Source organism: Hemitrygon akajei, chromosome 5 (genome assembly GCF_048418815.1).
Source record: "Hemitrygon akajei chromosome 5, sHemAka1.3, whole genome shotgun sequence".
Classification (NCBI taxonomy): domain Eukaryota; kingdom Metazoa; phylum Chordata; class Chondrichthyes; order Myliobatiformes; family Dasyatidae; genus Hemitrygon; species Hemitrygon akajei.
In genome coordinates this window covers 28,921,533-28,938,623 of record NC_133128.1, presented here as the reverse complement: position 1 = coordinate 28,938,623, position 17,091 = coordinate 28,921,533, and the positions used below count along the sequence as shown (strand labels likewise).

Sequence of the window (17,091 nt, the reverse complement as noted above, 5' to 3'; positions counted from 1 at the left end):
TCCGCTCCTTCCTGCTTCTCTCCACCCATCCCCTCCCCACTTTTAGTTTTCTCCTTCCCCGCAGCACACAGAAAATAACACCACCTGGCCCCGTGTCAGCTGCTGTGTTCGGCTGCATGCTCGGAGTCTCCTGAGTATTAAAGCTGATGTAAAGCTATTTCTTTCTCCTATATCCTGGAGGGTTTTTATGCTGTCATGTTAGAAAAATAACCCTCAGCTGCACTTTTATTTGTGTTTGCACTTAAGATTCAATACTTTTGGGGAAGATAAAATGTTCACTAAATTCTTATTTTTTATATTGAGAGTAAGTATTCATGACATCCTAATGATATAACACACTGAAAACACAACAACACATTTCCATAGGATTTCCTTGACACACTGAGTTACACAAAAACTCTTCGTGTAACGATCAGCGACTGCCTTATTCATTAAGACGGCGTGCTTTTAAGCATTGTGTGGAACCAGCCATATGCTGAGATCAGCGGCTCAGTTACCACGACAACACTGCATCTACCTACGCCACCTCAGGGCTCACAATGAGCAGCAGGCAGGTAGTGTTTTGCCACCTAACGTGTTGTGTCTGTTGCTGGCAGGGCAGAGAGGCAGCAGGAGATCCCCCATCTGTGCTCAATCACTCCTTGGCTGGGTTTACCGTGTTCTCTGATCAGGATAAAGGGCAAAGTAGCTGTTTTACCAATAAAGCCCAGAGTACCAATTTATCATTAACCTTTCCAACTGCCAAATCTATAGCGACGCACACAAAATGCTGAAGGAACTCAGCAGGTCTGGCAGCATCCATGGAAATTAATAACCAGCCGACACTTTGGCCCGAGACCCTTTTTCAGGACTGGAATGGAAGGGGAAAAGACAGTAGAATAAAAAGGTGGGGTCGGGGAAGGAGGCTAGCTAGAAGGTAATAGGTGAAGCCAATTGGGTGGGAAAGGTAAAGGGCAGGAGAAGAAGGAATCTCTTAGGGGAAGAAAGTGGAGGAGGAGTGGACCCGGCGGAAGTGATAGGCAAGTGAAGAAAGGTAAAAGGCCAGAGAGGGGAATAGAGAAGAGGGGAGGGAGAGGGAAAAAAAATTACCGGAAGGGGAAATCAATATTCATGCCATCAGGTTGGAGGTAAATCTCTGAGGGTTATTGTTCCCCACAACATTTCGCACTCATGCTGTTGGGTTGGACACTCCCACGCTTAACCCCATTCCTTAAAATAATTTGCCCGTTTTCTTTTTGATCTACTAAATGTTTTGCTTGAATTCTTGCTGAATTGTGCTCATTGTTGCAGAGCATAGTCAAGTCCAGCTTCAACTTGCATCAAGCGTTTGACAGTGCGGGGGCCTGCCTGCCCACTCGTCAGCCTTCTAATCCCAGTCACTGATGTGGATAGGGTGTCTAGGAACGCCACCGGAAGCAGATGTTGTCATTGGAAGCAATGGAGGAATGGAGTTCAGAGATGCACGCTTTGCTGACCGTAGCTTACAAAGCCTCACGTTATTCCTGAACCCTGTTCTCCCGATGAGTACTGAGGCGAACTCAGAGAGCGGCTTTGACTCCACGGGAGGTGTCGGCTTCTTGTCAATCACTTTATGCATACACACAGATAGCTGGGACAAGCTGCTCGATTTACAAGTCAGTGCACTCTCCAGCCAAGCTCTCCAACTCAATTATGCTCACATTCATTCCCCATATGAAGGTCTACACTGCAGTGTTAGCTCAACGCCATTCCGCCTTCAGCACTAGTAAAGAGTAAACAAGTATTGCATCACATGGGTTAAGAAACAAAATTAGCAGACAGACAGAGAAAGATTGTGTAAAGGTGTTTCTGAAGTATTTTGTTATCCTTTAGTTACAGATGGAACCGATTGGTGGGATAGGTTTGCTTCCTGTTGTGAATTTTTCTTGGCTTTTATATTTGCAGAGAAGTGAGAAAAGCGGTTAAGGTTGAAGTAAAGGAAGGCAATTAGCAATGTCTGTAGTGATAAGTACTGTGGGGGTGTGGTTGTATTAGAGCTGGGTGGGAGACTGCTGTGAGCTGCTTTTGGATGCAGTACAGTTAAAGTGCTTTGCCAGCCCGAGTACTGATGCTGGATATACCATTTCTGCTTCTCCTCGCTTCCCTGATACCGATCGCCCTCCTCCTGCCCCTGTACTCTCGGTGTTCAAAGCTTCGGCCTTCACGAGGGTAAAGTCATTCAGGATGTAGCAGATGACCATAAATCCGGGCACGCTCTCATTTAGCCAAGGAAACCCAGGCAGCAGAATTATTGCGTGAAGTTTCTTGGAGTTTTGGCTGAGAATCATCTCTCCAGGTTCCTAGCAGGAAGTATGCAGCACATAACAGCACCTATGCCATATTTATTTAAGCAGAAAAGAGAAAAAAAGATTTGGTTATGGATACAAAGAAACATCCTTAAAATAAAACAGAGAGCTTAGTTATTACACACATCCCTTATCTTCTGGACAATCGCAAAGACTGCGAAAAGCACCAGGATATTAAAATGAATAATTCACTGAGTAGATGTAATTGCAGCCTTTTCTTTAACAGCGCTGTTCACACTTCAGTCTGCCAGGCATATTTATTTTAAACCAAGGCTAGATTTTCATTGATGCTGTGCTCCCTGTAATTGTGATTCATGCTGAGGTTCTTCCTCAGCAAGGCCAGTAAAGGCAGTCCTAAGTCAGGCTGCCGTGACGTAAAGTAAATGACATGGTGCTGTGACCTCTGGTGACCCACGTCAAGTGGTACTTTATTCCGTGCATTCCTGGAGATGAGGTTTCATTTTGTTCTGGTGACAGGTATGCTGAGTGCTCAGAATTCCTCTTTAGACTGTCAATTCGACTTTTACGTTCCGGAGTGTTTAGAATTTCTCCTAAGCTCACTGGCAAAGCTTCAGAGTAGAGCTATCCGAATAATTCCAGGGAAGTAATTAGAGTCATAGAAAGCCATAGCACAGAAATAGGCCCCTTGGCCCATCCAGTCTGTACCAAGCCTAGTCCCGTCGATCTGCACATGGACCACAATCCTAATGCATCCACGTACATATCCAAAATTCCCTTAAACATTGAAATCAAAATCACATCCTCTACTTGTGCTGGCAGCTCATTCCACACTCTCACCACCATCTGAGTGAAAAGATTCTCCTCATGTTCCCCTTAAACACTTGAACTTTCACACTTAACCCATGACCTAGAGTTGTTGTCTCACCCAACCTCAGTGGAAAAAGCCTGTTTGCATTTACCCTATCTATACCCCTCATAATTCTGTATACCTCTATCAAATCTCCCCTCAGTCTTCTGCGTTCTAGGGATTAAAGTTCTAACCTGTTCAATATTTCCTTATAACTCAGGTCCTTCAGTCATGCCAACATCCTTGTAAAGTTTCCCACAGGGTCTGAGGGAACACCTTGCCAGGCCCTGGGGATTTATCCGTGCTGATTTACCTCAAGACAGCAAACGCCTCCTCCTCTATAATCTGTATAGGGTCCATGACCTCACAGCTACTTTGCCACACTTCTGCAGACTATGTGTTCATCTCCGGAGTTAAAACAGATGAAAAAAATCCATTTAAATTCTCCCCCATCTCTTTTGGCTCCATGCATACATTACCATTCTGATCTTCCAGAGGACCAATTTTGTCCCTTGCGCTCTTAACAAATCTGTAGAAGCCTTTAAGAATCTTCTTTGTCCTGTTTGCTAGAGCAACGCCATACTTTCTTTTAGTCATTCTCACTTCTTTCTTGAATATTCTCTTGCATTTTTTCTACTCATCAAGTACCTAATTTGTTCCTACCTGCCTATACTTGCTATGCACCCCTTTTTTCTCTTAACCAGGGCCTCAGTATTTCTTGAAAACCAAGGTGTCCTAAACCTGTTATCCTCACTTTTATTCCAATTGCACTTAGAAACTTTGTATACTCAAAATTTCACTTTTGAAGGACTCCCACCAACCGAGTACACCTTTGCCAAACAACCTGTCCCAATCCACTTGCCAGATCCTTTCTGATACCATCAAATTTCTCCTTTCTCCAATTTTGAATTCCAACCCAAGGACCAGACCTATCCTTTTCCATAATTACCTTGAAACTAATGGCATTATGATCACTGGATGTGTAGTGTTCCCCTACACAAACTTCAGTTGCCTACCTTGTCTCATTCCTTAATAGGAGATCAAGTATTGGGACTTCTATGTACAGATTAAGGAAACTTTCCTAAACACATTTGACAAACTCTATCGCATTTTGTCCTCCTACAGTATGGGGGTAAAAATTTCCTGAGGGCATTTGATTTAAAACATTATCTGTAAAGGTGATTCAAAAATGCAAGGCAGCTAGATTCAATTAAACAATTCCACTTGTAAGCCGAAGTGGATCTCCTGGGCACACACCCTGCTTTTGCTTCACAGCCACACTAACAATTTGTAATGCTCAACAGCCTCAGTGTCCTGGCATCATAGGTGTTTCATAGAGTGGGCCATGAACTTCTTGTTCATTCAGAGAAAGCAGGACAGGTTTGGAAGCCTGGAAAGGTGGTAAAACGTACACCTTTGACCAGCATTGGATTACATACTTAAAGGTTCACAGAGTTATACAGAACAGAAAAAAGCCTTTGGCTCAACTTATCCATGCTGACCAAGATGATTATCTGAGCTAGTCCCATTAGCCTATTATCATGTTCTAATCATAGATCTAGTGCTAGAATATTAGATTAGATTGAGTAGCTCATTGTTGAGCAGCATAGACATGACAAGCCAAATGCCTTCGAGTGCATTAGATTTTCTCTTTCATTATCACTCTAGATTTGCTTTCAGGTCAGCCAGGTCTTGGGCAACCTGTGATGAGTTTCACATTTTCAATTTTTGTTTTGGGCTACCGACCAAATGGACTCTGAGCAAAACAGAACAGTAAACTAGACAAATCTCCGCAGATATTTCAGGACCTTTTAGTTGGAGTTTTATCATTAAAACCTTTGTTCTACTGAGATGTGAATAAAAATGAACTTGTTAGAAGACCCAATGTGGTGAAATTCAAGTCAAATAATGAGTAGGACATACAGGAAGAAATCCACCAGGAGTTCATTGTGTTAATAATGGCTGCAGTCTGTGATCTGAAAAGTTTGCTTCTCTGAGCTACAGTAGAAATTTATTTTCTAAGAATACAAATGACAACTACCAGCACATAATGAATCTGGAGCAAATCCTAGGGTTTAGTGTTCATAAGGACAATAGGACAAGGACCACTCCAGCTACCACACTTTATACATCATCCCATAGACTAAGGCCATTAAATTTAAGTATGACATCATCATAGTGCATTGACTTAGAGCACACTGCCACACAGAAACAAGCCATTGGGCCTATCTAGTTCATGCTGAACTGTTATTTTGCCTAGTCCCATTGGTCTACAACTGGACTATGACCCTCCAGACCCTATCCATCAATTTACCTATCCAAATTTCTCTTAAATGTTGAAATCAAAACTGCATCCATCACTACCACTGGCAGCTCATTCCACCCTCTTACACCCTCTGAGTGAAGAAGATCCCCCTCATGATCCCCTTAAACATTTTACCTTTCACTTTTAACCCATGACCTCCAATTATAGTCTCACTCGACCTCAGTGAACAAAGCCTATTTGTGCTTACCCTATCTGTACTCCTCATAATTTTATGTACCTTTTTCGAATTCCCCTTCATTTTCCTATGTTCAAGGGAATAAAGTCCTAACCTGTTCAATCTTTCCCTGTGACTCAGTTCCTCAAGTCCCAGCAATATCCTTGTAAATTTTCTCCACCTAAATTATCAAGTCTTCTTTGTGCTTTCTTTAGCCTTGGCATTCTCCTATATCATACCTTTTCTCTCAGAGTTGTTTTGCCAGTGATAGATGACCTGTATTTTATTGCAAGATTTAAATGCTCTAGTGCATGAGTAAATGGAAGCTATTTTTCTTTTCCCATCAGCCTGCAAACCTGGGTTTTACAAAGCTTTTGCTGGAAACGTTAAGTGTGCCAAGTGCCCTCCTCACAGCCACGCTCAAGAGGCAGGGTCTATACTCTGTAGCTGCGACAGGAACTACTTCAGGGCGGACAAGGATCCCATCTCCATGGCTTGCACTCGTGAGTACTTCTCTCTCTCTTGGTCTTAGTCTCTTTGTAATATTGCCCATCCCAACGCTTTCTGGCTGTGACAGGAAAAGTGTTCTGTTTCACAACTATCACAGCCTTACAATGACATTAAAATCAATACCACTGGCAATGTGTTTTGTAGATGAGAGATGATTTCAGCAGTATTTTAATCATTAGAATTAAGAAGCTTATTATGGAGCTATGGATCTTTAGGATCTATAATCAAGTCTGCACATAAATCTTTGGTGATCATTACCACTGTGGATAGTAAAGGAAATAATTATTTTAATATCAATGTTTATTTTTTCATGCATATTTCTAAAGTTACTTTAAAAACGTGAATACAGAGGATTCTGGTTAATTGGTTAATTGGAGCAGCCCTTATTTGGGACAACTCTTAAACAACAAAGACTATCGAACAAGTAACTGGGATTCCCTTTGTTTATTTGGGACATTTTTCAACTTAATTGAGACAGGAGACTTGCTGAACAGTTTCTAACTAGCTTCAGTCTTGTGAACTTGTGTGTCCACGAGCACTATGCTGTGGTTCGAGTGATCAGTTTTTAAATAGCATCAACTGTGTGCTTGTGTTCAACAAGCAGTAATGTTGTCACTGATAGTTGAAAAAAATAAACAGTAAGACAATACAGGACTGCTCTGCTCACTGCGGTTTTAAGGGAATCAGGCTTGGAGATGCCAGATACAGCCAGGACTGAAATTGAAATGATTTTACTGTTTCAGCAAGTTAGGTTCTATGAAGAATTTGAAGGTAACGACAATCATCTTGAATGTTACAATGAAAATGAAGATTTGAATGATGCACTTGTTGAAGATGTCCTTGTTTTACACTAGGTGTGCACTGGATTTTTTAAAATTTAAAGTCAATCAAAAGAACATTGCAGCACGCACTGAATTAATTCCTCCATCAATAACTATTAGGAACTAATCCACAATTTTATAGTACTGTACTAGTATTAATAGCATTCCAATTATTCCGTATTTTATTTAAATACATAATCTGTAATGCAGTTAAATGGTAGTTTGCTTTTTTTATACGTTTCAAACTATTTCCGTGAAACTTAGCCGATTAATTGAGTCAAAATGTACTGGTCCCAATGTGTCCCATTTAACCAGAATCCACTGTGCTTATAACAAACGTTTACCCTCCTAAGCCAGCCTACTGTTGGAAAGATGCAAAGGTAATTCCACTGACATGTCACCCAATTTCCTTCAAGAAACCTAAATTGGGGAATTCTTCATTGTAAACCAGCATGTTACACTGGCACAGCAAGAGTGAGGGACTGGAGGCAATGTGTGTTTCTATGCGCCTTCTCTCAGTCCCATTCAGTTGTATACGAGGCTCAAGGAATCGTGTGTGTAGCATAAGTTTACACACGCTAATACTCAGACAGGCCGACAGAAGAGATCAAATATGCTGCGGAACGTGGGGAGGAAGAGGGCTACAGATCGACGTCAAAAGGGTGTAAAGCTGGAGGACAGACTTCAGAGGAAGTGGCATCAGGAATTGAGAGTGAAGTTGCATGCTTTGGACTGGAGTTCAGACGAATGATTGCCCGATGGGGAGGGTGGGATATGTAAGGCGAGGAGCAGTGGAGTGCGGACTGGGCACAGACTCAGCTGAGGTTCAGCCCAGAAACACAATGGAACACTGTTGGAAAAGCAGACCTGTGATAGCGTTGTGGCCTGCAGGGGAGAGTTGGCCAGATATCCGAACTGTATGACAACTCCAGGGAGCTCTGAGTGACCTGGACAGTGGTATAGGAATGGAAGAGGTCCAGCCAGCCTGAAGGTCAAGAGCTTTATCTGCACTGTGCAAACAACCTAAGCCTGAAGCAGGCCACAATGTATGCAATCAAGGATGCAATGCTGAGACTTTATAAGGCATTGGTCTGACTGCACTTGAAGTATTGTGAACAGTTTTGAGCCCCATATCTAAGAAAAAATGTGCTGGCATTGTAAGTGACATGGTTAACGTACGAGGAGTGTTTGATAGCTCTTGGCCTGTACTTACTGCCGTTTAGAAGAATGAGAGGGGATCTCATTGAAACCGATCAAATATTAAAAGGCCTATGTAGAGTCGACGTGGAGGTGTTTCCTATGGTGGATGAATCTAGAATCCGAGGGGATAGCTTCAGAATAGAAGGACGTCCCTTTAAAACAGAGATGAGGAAGAATTTATTTTGCTAGAGGATGGTCTTCATTGCTGTAGGTGGCTGTGAAGGCCAAGTATTGGGTATACTTAAAGCAGAGGTTAATAGGTTTTTAACTGATATGGGTGTCAAAGGTTATAGGGAGAAGACATAAAAATGGGGTTGAGAGCGCTAATAAGTCAGCCATGATAGAATGGTGGAGCAGACTCGATGGACCGAATGACTGAATTCTGCTCCTCTGCCTTATGGTCTAATGTTCCAATTAAGACTGTCCCTCATACATGGCTTTAGGATGCTGAAGTGAATTTTATACATGTAGTTCATTAGACATCTCTGTATGTGCCCAGTGAATTGTACTCCTGCTGTTTATCTGTGTCAGGGCCATTATATGGCAAATACAGCACACAACACACAAAGTGTCACACTACATGAAAGAATTTGACATCTCTGATGTCTTCCCCTGCTTCAAAGAATTATTTGATTTCCCTTAGAAATTGTATTGATCTCTGCCTCGGCCATTCCAGTTACAAATTATCCTTGTGTTACTGTTCAGTCTTCACTCTTCCCTCTACTATGGAAACCCACATATCACTGAACCCACAATTGGTGAAATAGTTCTTCATACATCACCCTATCAAATTTGTCACAGTTTTATAAAACTATGTTAAACAATGCAAGATCTGAGCTTTTTGCTCAGAACCACAGTTACCCATTCTATTCAGGCTTAGCTGCATGTTCTGAAACAGTATGCAGAGCGATAGCAAAAAATGCCAGATGAACCGAACAGGTCAGGCAACACCATGGAAATTTTGTTTTGGGCTGAGACCCTTCTCCAGGACTGGAAAGAAAGGGGGAAGATGCCAGAATAAAAAAAGGTGGTGGGAAGGGGAAGGTGGATAGCTAGAAGGTATCCTTTGATGCCCACTCTCAGCAAACACTCTTAAAAAAAACAAGCTAAATTTCTGTCCAAATGTATCATTTCACTCTTTTTCTTTTTTCCCTAAACTGAATGCTGGCATCTCAGCATCCTGGCTAAGGGTGAATCTGATTTACTTGGCAAAGAAATATTTATAAATAAATTGCTCAGTTAGCATTTTAGTTTTAGGCTTTCTGACTAATTGAGACGTGGGAATGCTGATTACGTGCACAGCTCAACTTCAGTTTGGATATTGTAAGTTTCAATTTAGTGGACTCGGAAGATGCCTGCACTCCAAAGGGGGAGTGTAAAATGGGTACCGAACACATCAAGCAACAAGACTGGTTCTGGATCCACTAGAATCATGGGGTGTAAGGACATCTGGGAGATTATAAATTTTGGTGACAAATCAAAGAAAACTGCAATCGACACCAAGAAAGTGAGGCTCAAGTTCACTGTACAAAGACTGTGTGGGGTGGGCATTGTGATTACGTTAATGGAGTGGATCTGGAGGTCTGGACGATGGTGCTTCTTCAGGAGGTCAAATCCCGCAATCTCAAGAAGGATATATCATTTTAGAGCAGTAGTAGGTTTAGTATGCAATTGAACAAAGACATGGTAACAACAGTATAAAAAATTGTTTCATTAGTACTTGTTGTAATGCAGAGAAATGTGTCAAAGTTGTGACCCCCGATATAATGAGATTTTCATATGGTGCTTTGCTATTTACAAATGAGCAGAAGCCCACACCATTTGGAATGCCCACATCGGAGAATGCAGTATCCTCCAAAATCTCCTCAGCCAGAGATAGTAGTATATGCTTCTCCTTGGTTATTGAGTGCCTAGGGTCAATGTCGATTCATGGCGACCCTGTGGATAGTGCAGTTGTCCATAGGGTTTTCGAGACAAGATACAGAAGCAGATTGCCAGGCCTTCCTTCCATGCAGATACTGCTGCCGCCCAGGTCGGCACCCAGCCAGGTAAGAATTCAGGACCATTCGCCTGAAGTCCAGTGCTGATGCCACTACACCACCTGCTGGCCCATGCTTCTCCTTAGGGGATATTAAACAGCAGAGTACTCCTGAAGCAGCTGGACGATGTGTGAGATAATAAGACCATAAGATGCTCTGACCAATCATGAATCTATCAACCTCTGCCTTTAATATACATAAATACGTGGTCTCCACAGCTGCCAGTGGCAAAAAAATTCCACAGATTCACCACTCTCTGACTAAAGAAATTCCTCGTCGTCTCCATTCTAAATGTTTGCTCCTCTATTCTGAGGCTGTGTCCTCTGGTCTTAGACTTTCCCACCACAGGAAACATCCTCTCTACATCCACTCTATCAAACCTTTTCACCATTCGATAGGTTTCAATTAGGTCACCCTTCATTGTTCTGAATTCCTGTGAATACAGACCCAGAGTGATCAAACACTCTTCATGTGACAAGCCATTCAATCCTGGAATCATTTTCTTGAATCTCCTTTGAACCCTCTTCAGTTTTAGCACATCCATTCTAAGATAAGGGGCCCAAACCTGTTCATGATACTCTGTGAGGCCTCATCAGTACTATATAAAGGTTCAACATTTCATGCTTGCTTTTATATTCTAGTCCTCTTGAAATGAATACTCATATTACATTTGCCTTCTTCACCACAGACTCAACCTTTAGGGAACCCTGCACAAGGACTCCCAGGTCACTTTGTACTTCAGGCTTTTCTGTTATCTCTCCATTTTGAAAATAATCAACCTTTCATTTCTTTTACCAAAGTGCATGACCATACACTTCCCAACACTGTATTCCATCTCAAACAAGAGAAAATCTGCAGATGCTGGAAATCCAAGCAACACACACTAAATGCTGGAGGAACTCAGCAGGCCAGGCAGCATCTATTGAAAAAAAAGTGCAGTCGACATTTTGGGACTGTTGAAAGATCTTAGCCTGAAACATCGACTGTACCTTTTCCATGGATGTTGCCTGGCCTGCTGGATTCCTCCAGCATTTTGTGTGCATTGACTATATTCCATCTGCCATTTCTTTTCCCACTCTCCTAATCTGTCTAAGTCCTTCTGTAACCTCTCTACTTCCTTAAGACTACCTGCCTCTCCACCTATCTTCATATCACCTGAAAACTTTGTGACAAAGCCATAAATGTAATCTTGTAATTTGTAGACCCCCATCCTTACTGTTTCCGTGTCTGTATACAACACCAATCAGGGTCTTCTTATCCTTGCAGTTCCTTAGTTTTATCCACAATGATTCAACACTTTCTGACCCATTGTCACCTCTTTCTAATAATTTGATTTCATTTAGTGGCAGGCATGGCAGACATACTATGTACTCATGCATGTAGAGGAGTCTGCATGATCTTTGTATCCTTACTGGCCCCAGGAGTAGTACCAGAAGATTGGGCAATGGAAAATGTTATTCCTTTGTTAAAGAAAGTTATTAGAGATAATCCTCAGAATTATAGTCCAATGAGTCTTCCATCAGTGATGGACAAACTATTGGAGAGGATTCTTAGAGACAGTATTTATGAGCATTTGAAGAAACGTAGTCTGAGTAGGGATAGCCAGTGTGTCTTTGTAAGGGCCAGGTTGGCCTCAGACAGACAGACAGACAGACATACTTTATTGATCCCGAGGGAAATTGGGTTTTGTTACAGTTGCACCAACCAAGAATAATGTAGAAATATAGCAATATAAAACCATAAATAATTAAATAATAATAGGTAAATTATGACAAGTGGAAATAAGTCCAGGACCAGCCCATTGGCTCAGGATGTCTGACACTCCGAGGGAGGAGTTGTGAAGTTTGATGGCCACAGGCAGGAATGACTTCCTATGACGCTCAGTATTGCATCTCGGTGGAATGAGTCTCTTGCTGAATGTACTCCTGTGCCTAACCAGTACATTATGGAGTGGATGGGAGACATTGTCCAAGATGGCGTGCAACTTGGACAGCATCCTCTTTTCAGACACCACTGTCAGAGAGTCCAGTTCCACCCCCACAACATGACTGGCCTTACGAATGAGTTTGTTGATTCTGTTGGTGTCTGCTACCCTCAGCCTGCTGCCCCAGCACACAACAGCAAACATGATAGCACTGGCCACCACAGACTCGTAGAACATCCTCAGCATTGTCTAGCAGATGTTAAAGGGCCTCAGTCTCCTCAGGAAATAGAGATGGCTCTGACCCTTCCTGTAAACAGCCTCAGTGTTCTTTGACCAGTCCAGTTTATTGTCAATTCGTATCCCCAGGTATTTGTAATCCTCCACCATGTCCACACTGACCCCTTGGATTGAAGCAGGGGTCACCGGTTTTAGAGCCTAATTGACTTCTTCAGGGAAGTAACAAAGGAAATTGATGAAGGTAGAATGTGTTGTATGTGGATTTTAGAAGAGCTTTTGACAAGGTTCCCCATGATAGACTCAAAAAGTCCAGAGGCATGGGAAACTTGGCTGTATGGATTTGGAATTGGCTTTCCAACAGAAAGCAGAGGTGATGGTAAATGGAATGTATTTTGACTGATGGTTTTTAGTAGTGGTATTCCGCAGACGTCTATTCTGGGACCTTTGATCTTTGTGATTTTTATAAATGACTTGGATGAAGAAGTGGATGTGTGGGTTAGCAAGTTTGCAGTTGGCATGATGGTTGGTTGTCGTATGAATAGTGTAGAAGGTTGTTGTAGGTTACAAAGGGACATTGGTAAGATGCAGAGCTGGGCTGAGATGTGGCAGATGGAGTTGAATCCAGAAAGTGTGAAGTGATGCACTTTAGAAGGTCAATCTTGAAGGAAGAGTACAAGATCAATGTCAGGGTTCTTAGCAAAGTGGAAGAACAAAGGGATCTCGGGGTCCATGTCTATAGATCCCTTAAAGTTGATATGGTGGTTAAGGAAGCGTATGGTGTATTGGTTTGAGGTTTGAATTCAAGAGCCATGAGATAGTTTTGCAGCTCTATAAAACTCTAGTTCGATCACACTTGGTGTGTTGTGTTCAGTTCTGCTCTGCTTCTACCATCACCTCTCCCCTTACCAGCAGAGCACTTAACACTCCCTATGTTCCAAAAGTACCTGACCTTTCCCATTCCCCTCCCCATACTTTGCTCCAGTGAAAATTAAAAGCATGCCCTTTCACATTAGATGGTGCTGACCTGGGAAAAAGTCGTTGGCTATGCACAGTATCAGTGCCTATCATCACACTGTACACCTCTCATCCTCCCTCATTTCTAAGAGCAAACCCCAAGCTTGCTCAACTTTTCCTCATAAAGCATACTCTGTAATCCAGGCAGCATCCTAGTAAATCTCCTCTACACCCTCTCTAAAAATTCCACATCCTTCCTATAATGAGGTGACCATGAGAAGGCTCGTTCACGGGGGGACTAGGAAATGGAAGTCTTCTTCTTGCATATTCTGTCACCTCCACAGACCGGCTCATTTATTGCCTGTTGTTGATGCAACACTTAGATATACAGAGATGTAAAGGAACTTCTTCTTGCAGAGGATGTAGAATCTCTAGCACAAGAGAGGAAGTGATGCTTTGGGTACATTAGCCAGGATCATACAGTGTGTCAGGATATGTTTCAGGGGCCAAGTGACCTTATTTTCTTGTGTTCTTGTGACAGCTGGGTTCACCTCTGCAGAGGTGCGGGGGGGAGCTCTCTATGGACAATCTTCCCAGCTCAGAAGATGACAGTCTGCCTCAACCTTAGATGAAATTATGGGTGTAGGATTGTATCTGGTTTGAGAGGAAGAAACATAGAATTGCAGCTTCATAAGGTATTTGCAAGTGTGCTTTATACAAAGTTAAGTTTCTGTACATGCATATTTATAAAATGTATTCTTTTCAGAATCACTTTTCTAGTCTGAGCCAATTATGTTTGCTGATTAGCCAGATGTGTGTGGTTTGTGTGACGAGTTCATGAGAGGAAAGCAATGAGGCAATGTGAAGCCTGGAGCTAGATTTTCTCCGGTGGCTTTGCTAAAACGGGACAGACTGTTGGATTCAAGAAGGTAAGGGGCACCGAGTGCCTATGTTTGTGTAGGGGTGGGGGGGTGGGGGGGAGTTTGGAACTAGATTTTCTCCGGTGGCTTTGCTAAAACTGGACAGACTATTGGATTCAAGAAGGTAAGGGGCACCGAGTGCCTATGTTTGTGTAGGGGTGGGGGGGGTGGGGGGGAGTTTGGAGCTAGATTTTCTCCGGTGGCTTTGCTGAAACGGGACAGACTGTTGGATTCAAGAAGGTAAGGGGCACCGAGTGCCTATGTTTGTGTAGGGGTGGGGGGGTGGGGGGGAGTTTGGAGCTAGATTTTCTCCGGTGGCTTTGCTGAAACTGGACAGACTATTGGATTCAAGAAGGTAAGGGGCACCGAGTGCCTATGTTTGTGTAGGGGGGGGGGGGGGAGTTTGGAACTAGATTTTCTCCGGTGGCTTTGCTGAAACTGGACAGACTATTGGATTCAAGAAGGTAAGGGGCACCGAGTGCCTATGTTTGTGTAGGGGTGGGGGGGGGAGTGAGGCTATGAGAAGTTTGGAACTGGATTTCATCTGGTGGCTTTGCTAAAATGGGACAGACTGTTAGATCCAAGAAGGTAAGGGCCACTGAGTATCCATGACAGGAGCATGTCGAGGTCAAGTGCAAGCAATTGAAGGAGATCGCATTATTCTAAACAAATAGTGATAGCACGGTAGTTTAGTGGTTAGCGCAACATGATTAATGCACCAGCATCGCGGTTTCAATTCACCACTGTTTGTGAGGAGTTTGAAAGTTCTCCCTGTGACCATATGGGTTTCCTTTGGGAGCTCTAGTTTCCTTCCACATTCCAAAGGTGCACAGATTACTAGGTCACGTGGTCACTTGGTCACATGGCTGTACAGTAATCGGACAGGTCAGACTCATTGGGCCTGCTACCATTCTGTATCTTTAAAATCAATCTTCCCCCTACTACATCAAGGTCCGCATCCACCACCTACAGCAGGTTTTGCATTTTCTCAGAAGAATCATTAATCAGTCGGAACTCACAGATGACCCGAGGGATGGCTGAAAAGGCATTTACACTTGATTTTGGCAACCATGACACTGATGCTGATATAAAAATTTCACACCCCATTCTGGACAGTGCTCTGCAGATGAATTCACTCCCACTGCCACTTACCCCATAAAGGTCATCCACATTGTCACAGTAAAGAATGAATTCTGGGACAGAGTGTCCCCACTGAAGCTTTTGCTCAAATGTGGAACCAATAGTCCTGACCTTGAACAGCAATACACAAAGCCTGTGAAGGAAATGAATGAAGTTTGCTCTGTTAAATGAGAGAGGAAACCCCAAAGCCATAGAATCTGCCACTTATTGAAATAATTTCCCACTGTGCTGAAGAAAATGGACTGATTGGAAACTTCTGCAAAGTTATTGCAAAGATTGCCCATTAAAAGGCATATAGAATCTCAGGAAAGGTCTCAATCTGTTGACATCAATGATGGTTAGTGTTTGGACTTGGCCAAGTATCTCTCCATTAGACTCTACCCTGAGGAACAACAACATGGGCAGCAGAAACCTACCATCTGAAGAAAAATATATTGGAGTATGTTCCAAGGCAGTAATACACCAATAAACCTATCAAACTGTCTTAATGAATTGGTTTGTGTGACAAAAGGTCATGACCAAAGACAACTGCAACATGACAGATGTCTCATTAATTGAACCCTGCTGGTTACAAGGGAATATGATGTAAATTAAATTCCTCCAAGTGTTACTGTTTTGAGGCAGACTGTACACTTTGTTCTCTCTATTACCATGTTTAAGCCCAAACATAACACTTTAGTACATAATAGTTCACATCTTGTTATATTTAGCCGGTGCCATATTTTACGTGGTTTTACTGTTTGTTCTCCTGTCGAGAAGGCAATTTATCGACTAGCACTGGTGCTGTGAACAGGTTTATTTGAACGCAGCCGATCCAATGCATCATCAGGTCCAGTAGAGACTGATTGTGACCGAGGTGGCATCAAGATGGAATGAATTCCTCTCTGATTATAAGCAACCAAGTAAAATAATTCAAATTCTTTTACTGGTAATACTGTTGGCAGTATGGAGGATCTGAGAGGTCATGGGGTCCGTGTCCATTAGACAATCAAAGCTGCCGCACAGGTTGACAGTGTTGTTAAGAAGGTGTATGGTGTGTTGGCTTTCATTAATTGTGGGATTGAGTTCAAGAGCTGTGTGGTAACGTTACAACTTGGTCAGCCCCCACTTGGAGTACTGTGCTCAGTTCTGGTCACCTCACTACAGGAAGGATGTGGATACTATAGAGAGAGTGCAGAGGAGATTTACAAGGATGTTGCCTGGATTGAAGGGTGTACCTTATGAGAATAGGTTGAGTGAACTTGTCCTTTTCTCCTTGGAGCAACGGAGAATGAGAGGTGACCTGATAGAGGTGTTTAAGATAATGAGAGGCATTGATCGTGTGGATAGTCAGAGGCTTTTTCCCAGGGCTGAAGTGGCTAACACGAGAGGGCACAGTTTTAAGGTGCTTGGAAACAGGTACGAGGGGTTATCAGGGATAAGTTTTCACACAGCGAGTGGTGGGTGCGTGGAATGCACTGCCAGTGGCGGTGGTGGAAGTGGATATAATAGGGTATTTTAAGAGATTCTTAGATTAGTACATGGAGCTTAGAAAAATAGAGAGCTATGCGCTAAGGAATCTCTAGGCAGTTTCTAGAGGAGATAACATGGGTCGGCACAACATTTATTAGATTAGTTTTATCATCTGTACATCGAAATATCAAACAGAGTCATTTGAGTTCAAAACCAACACAGTCTGAATATGTGCAAGTGCCACCACGTTTCTGGTGCTAGAACGGCACCACAATTTGCCAA

General features: G+C 42.7%; 1 protein-coding gene across 3 annotated transcripts in view; it reads left to right on the top strand.

Annotated features, from left to right (window-relative positions):
* The window catches only part of epha3 (eph receptor A3), a 272,018-nt gene that overhangs the window by 153,045 nt on the left and 101,882 nt on the right, over nucleotides 1–17,091 (top strand). For all 3 annotated transcript variants that reach the window (XM_073045101.1, XM_073045102.1, XM_073045100.1), the window contains exon 4: nucleotides 5,960–6,115. In XM_073045101.1, the coding sequence (XP_072901202.1) occupies nucleotides 5,960–6,115 (156 nt within the window). The remainder of the gene's footprint in view (nucleotides 1–5,959; nucleotides 6,116–17,091) is intronic.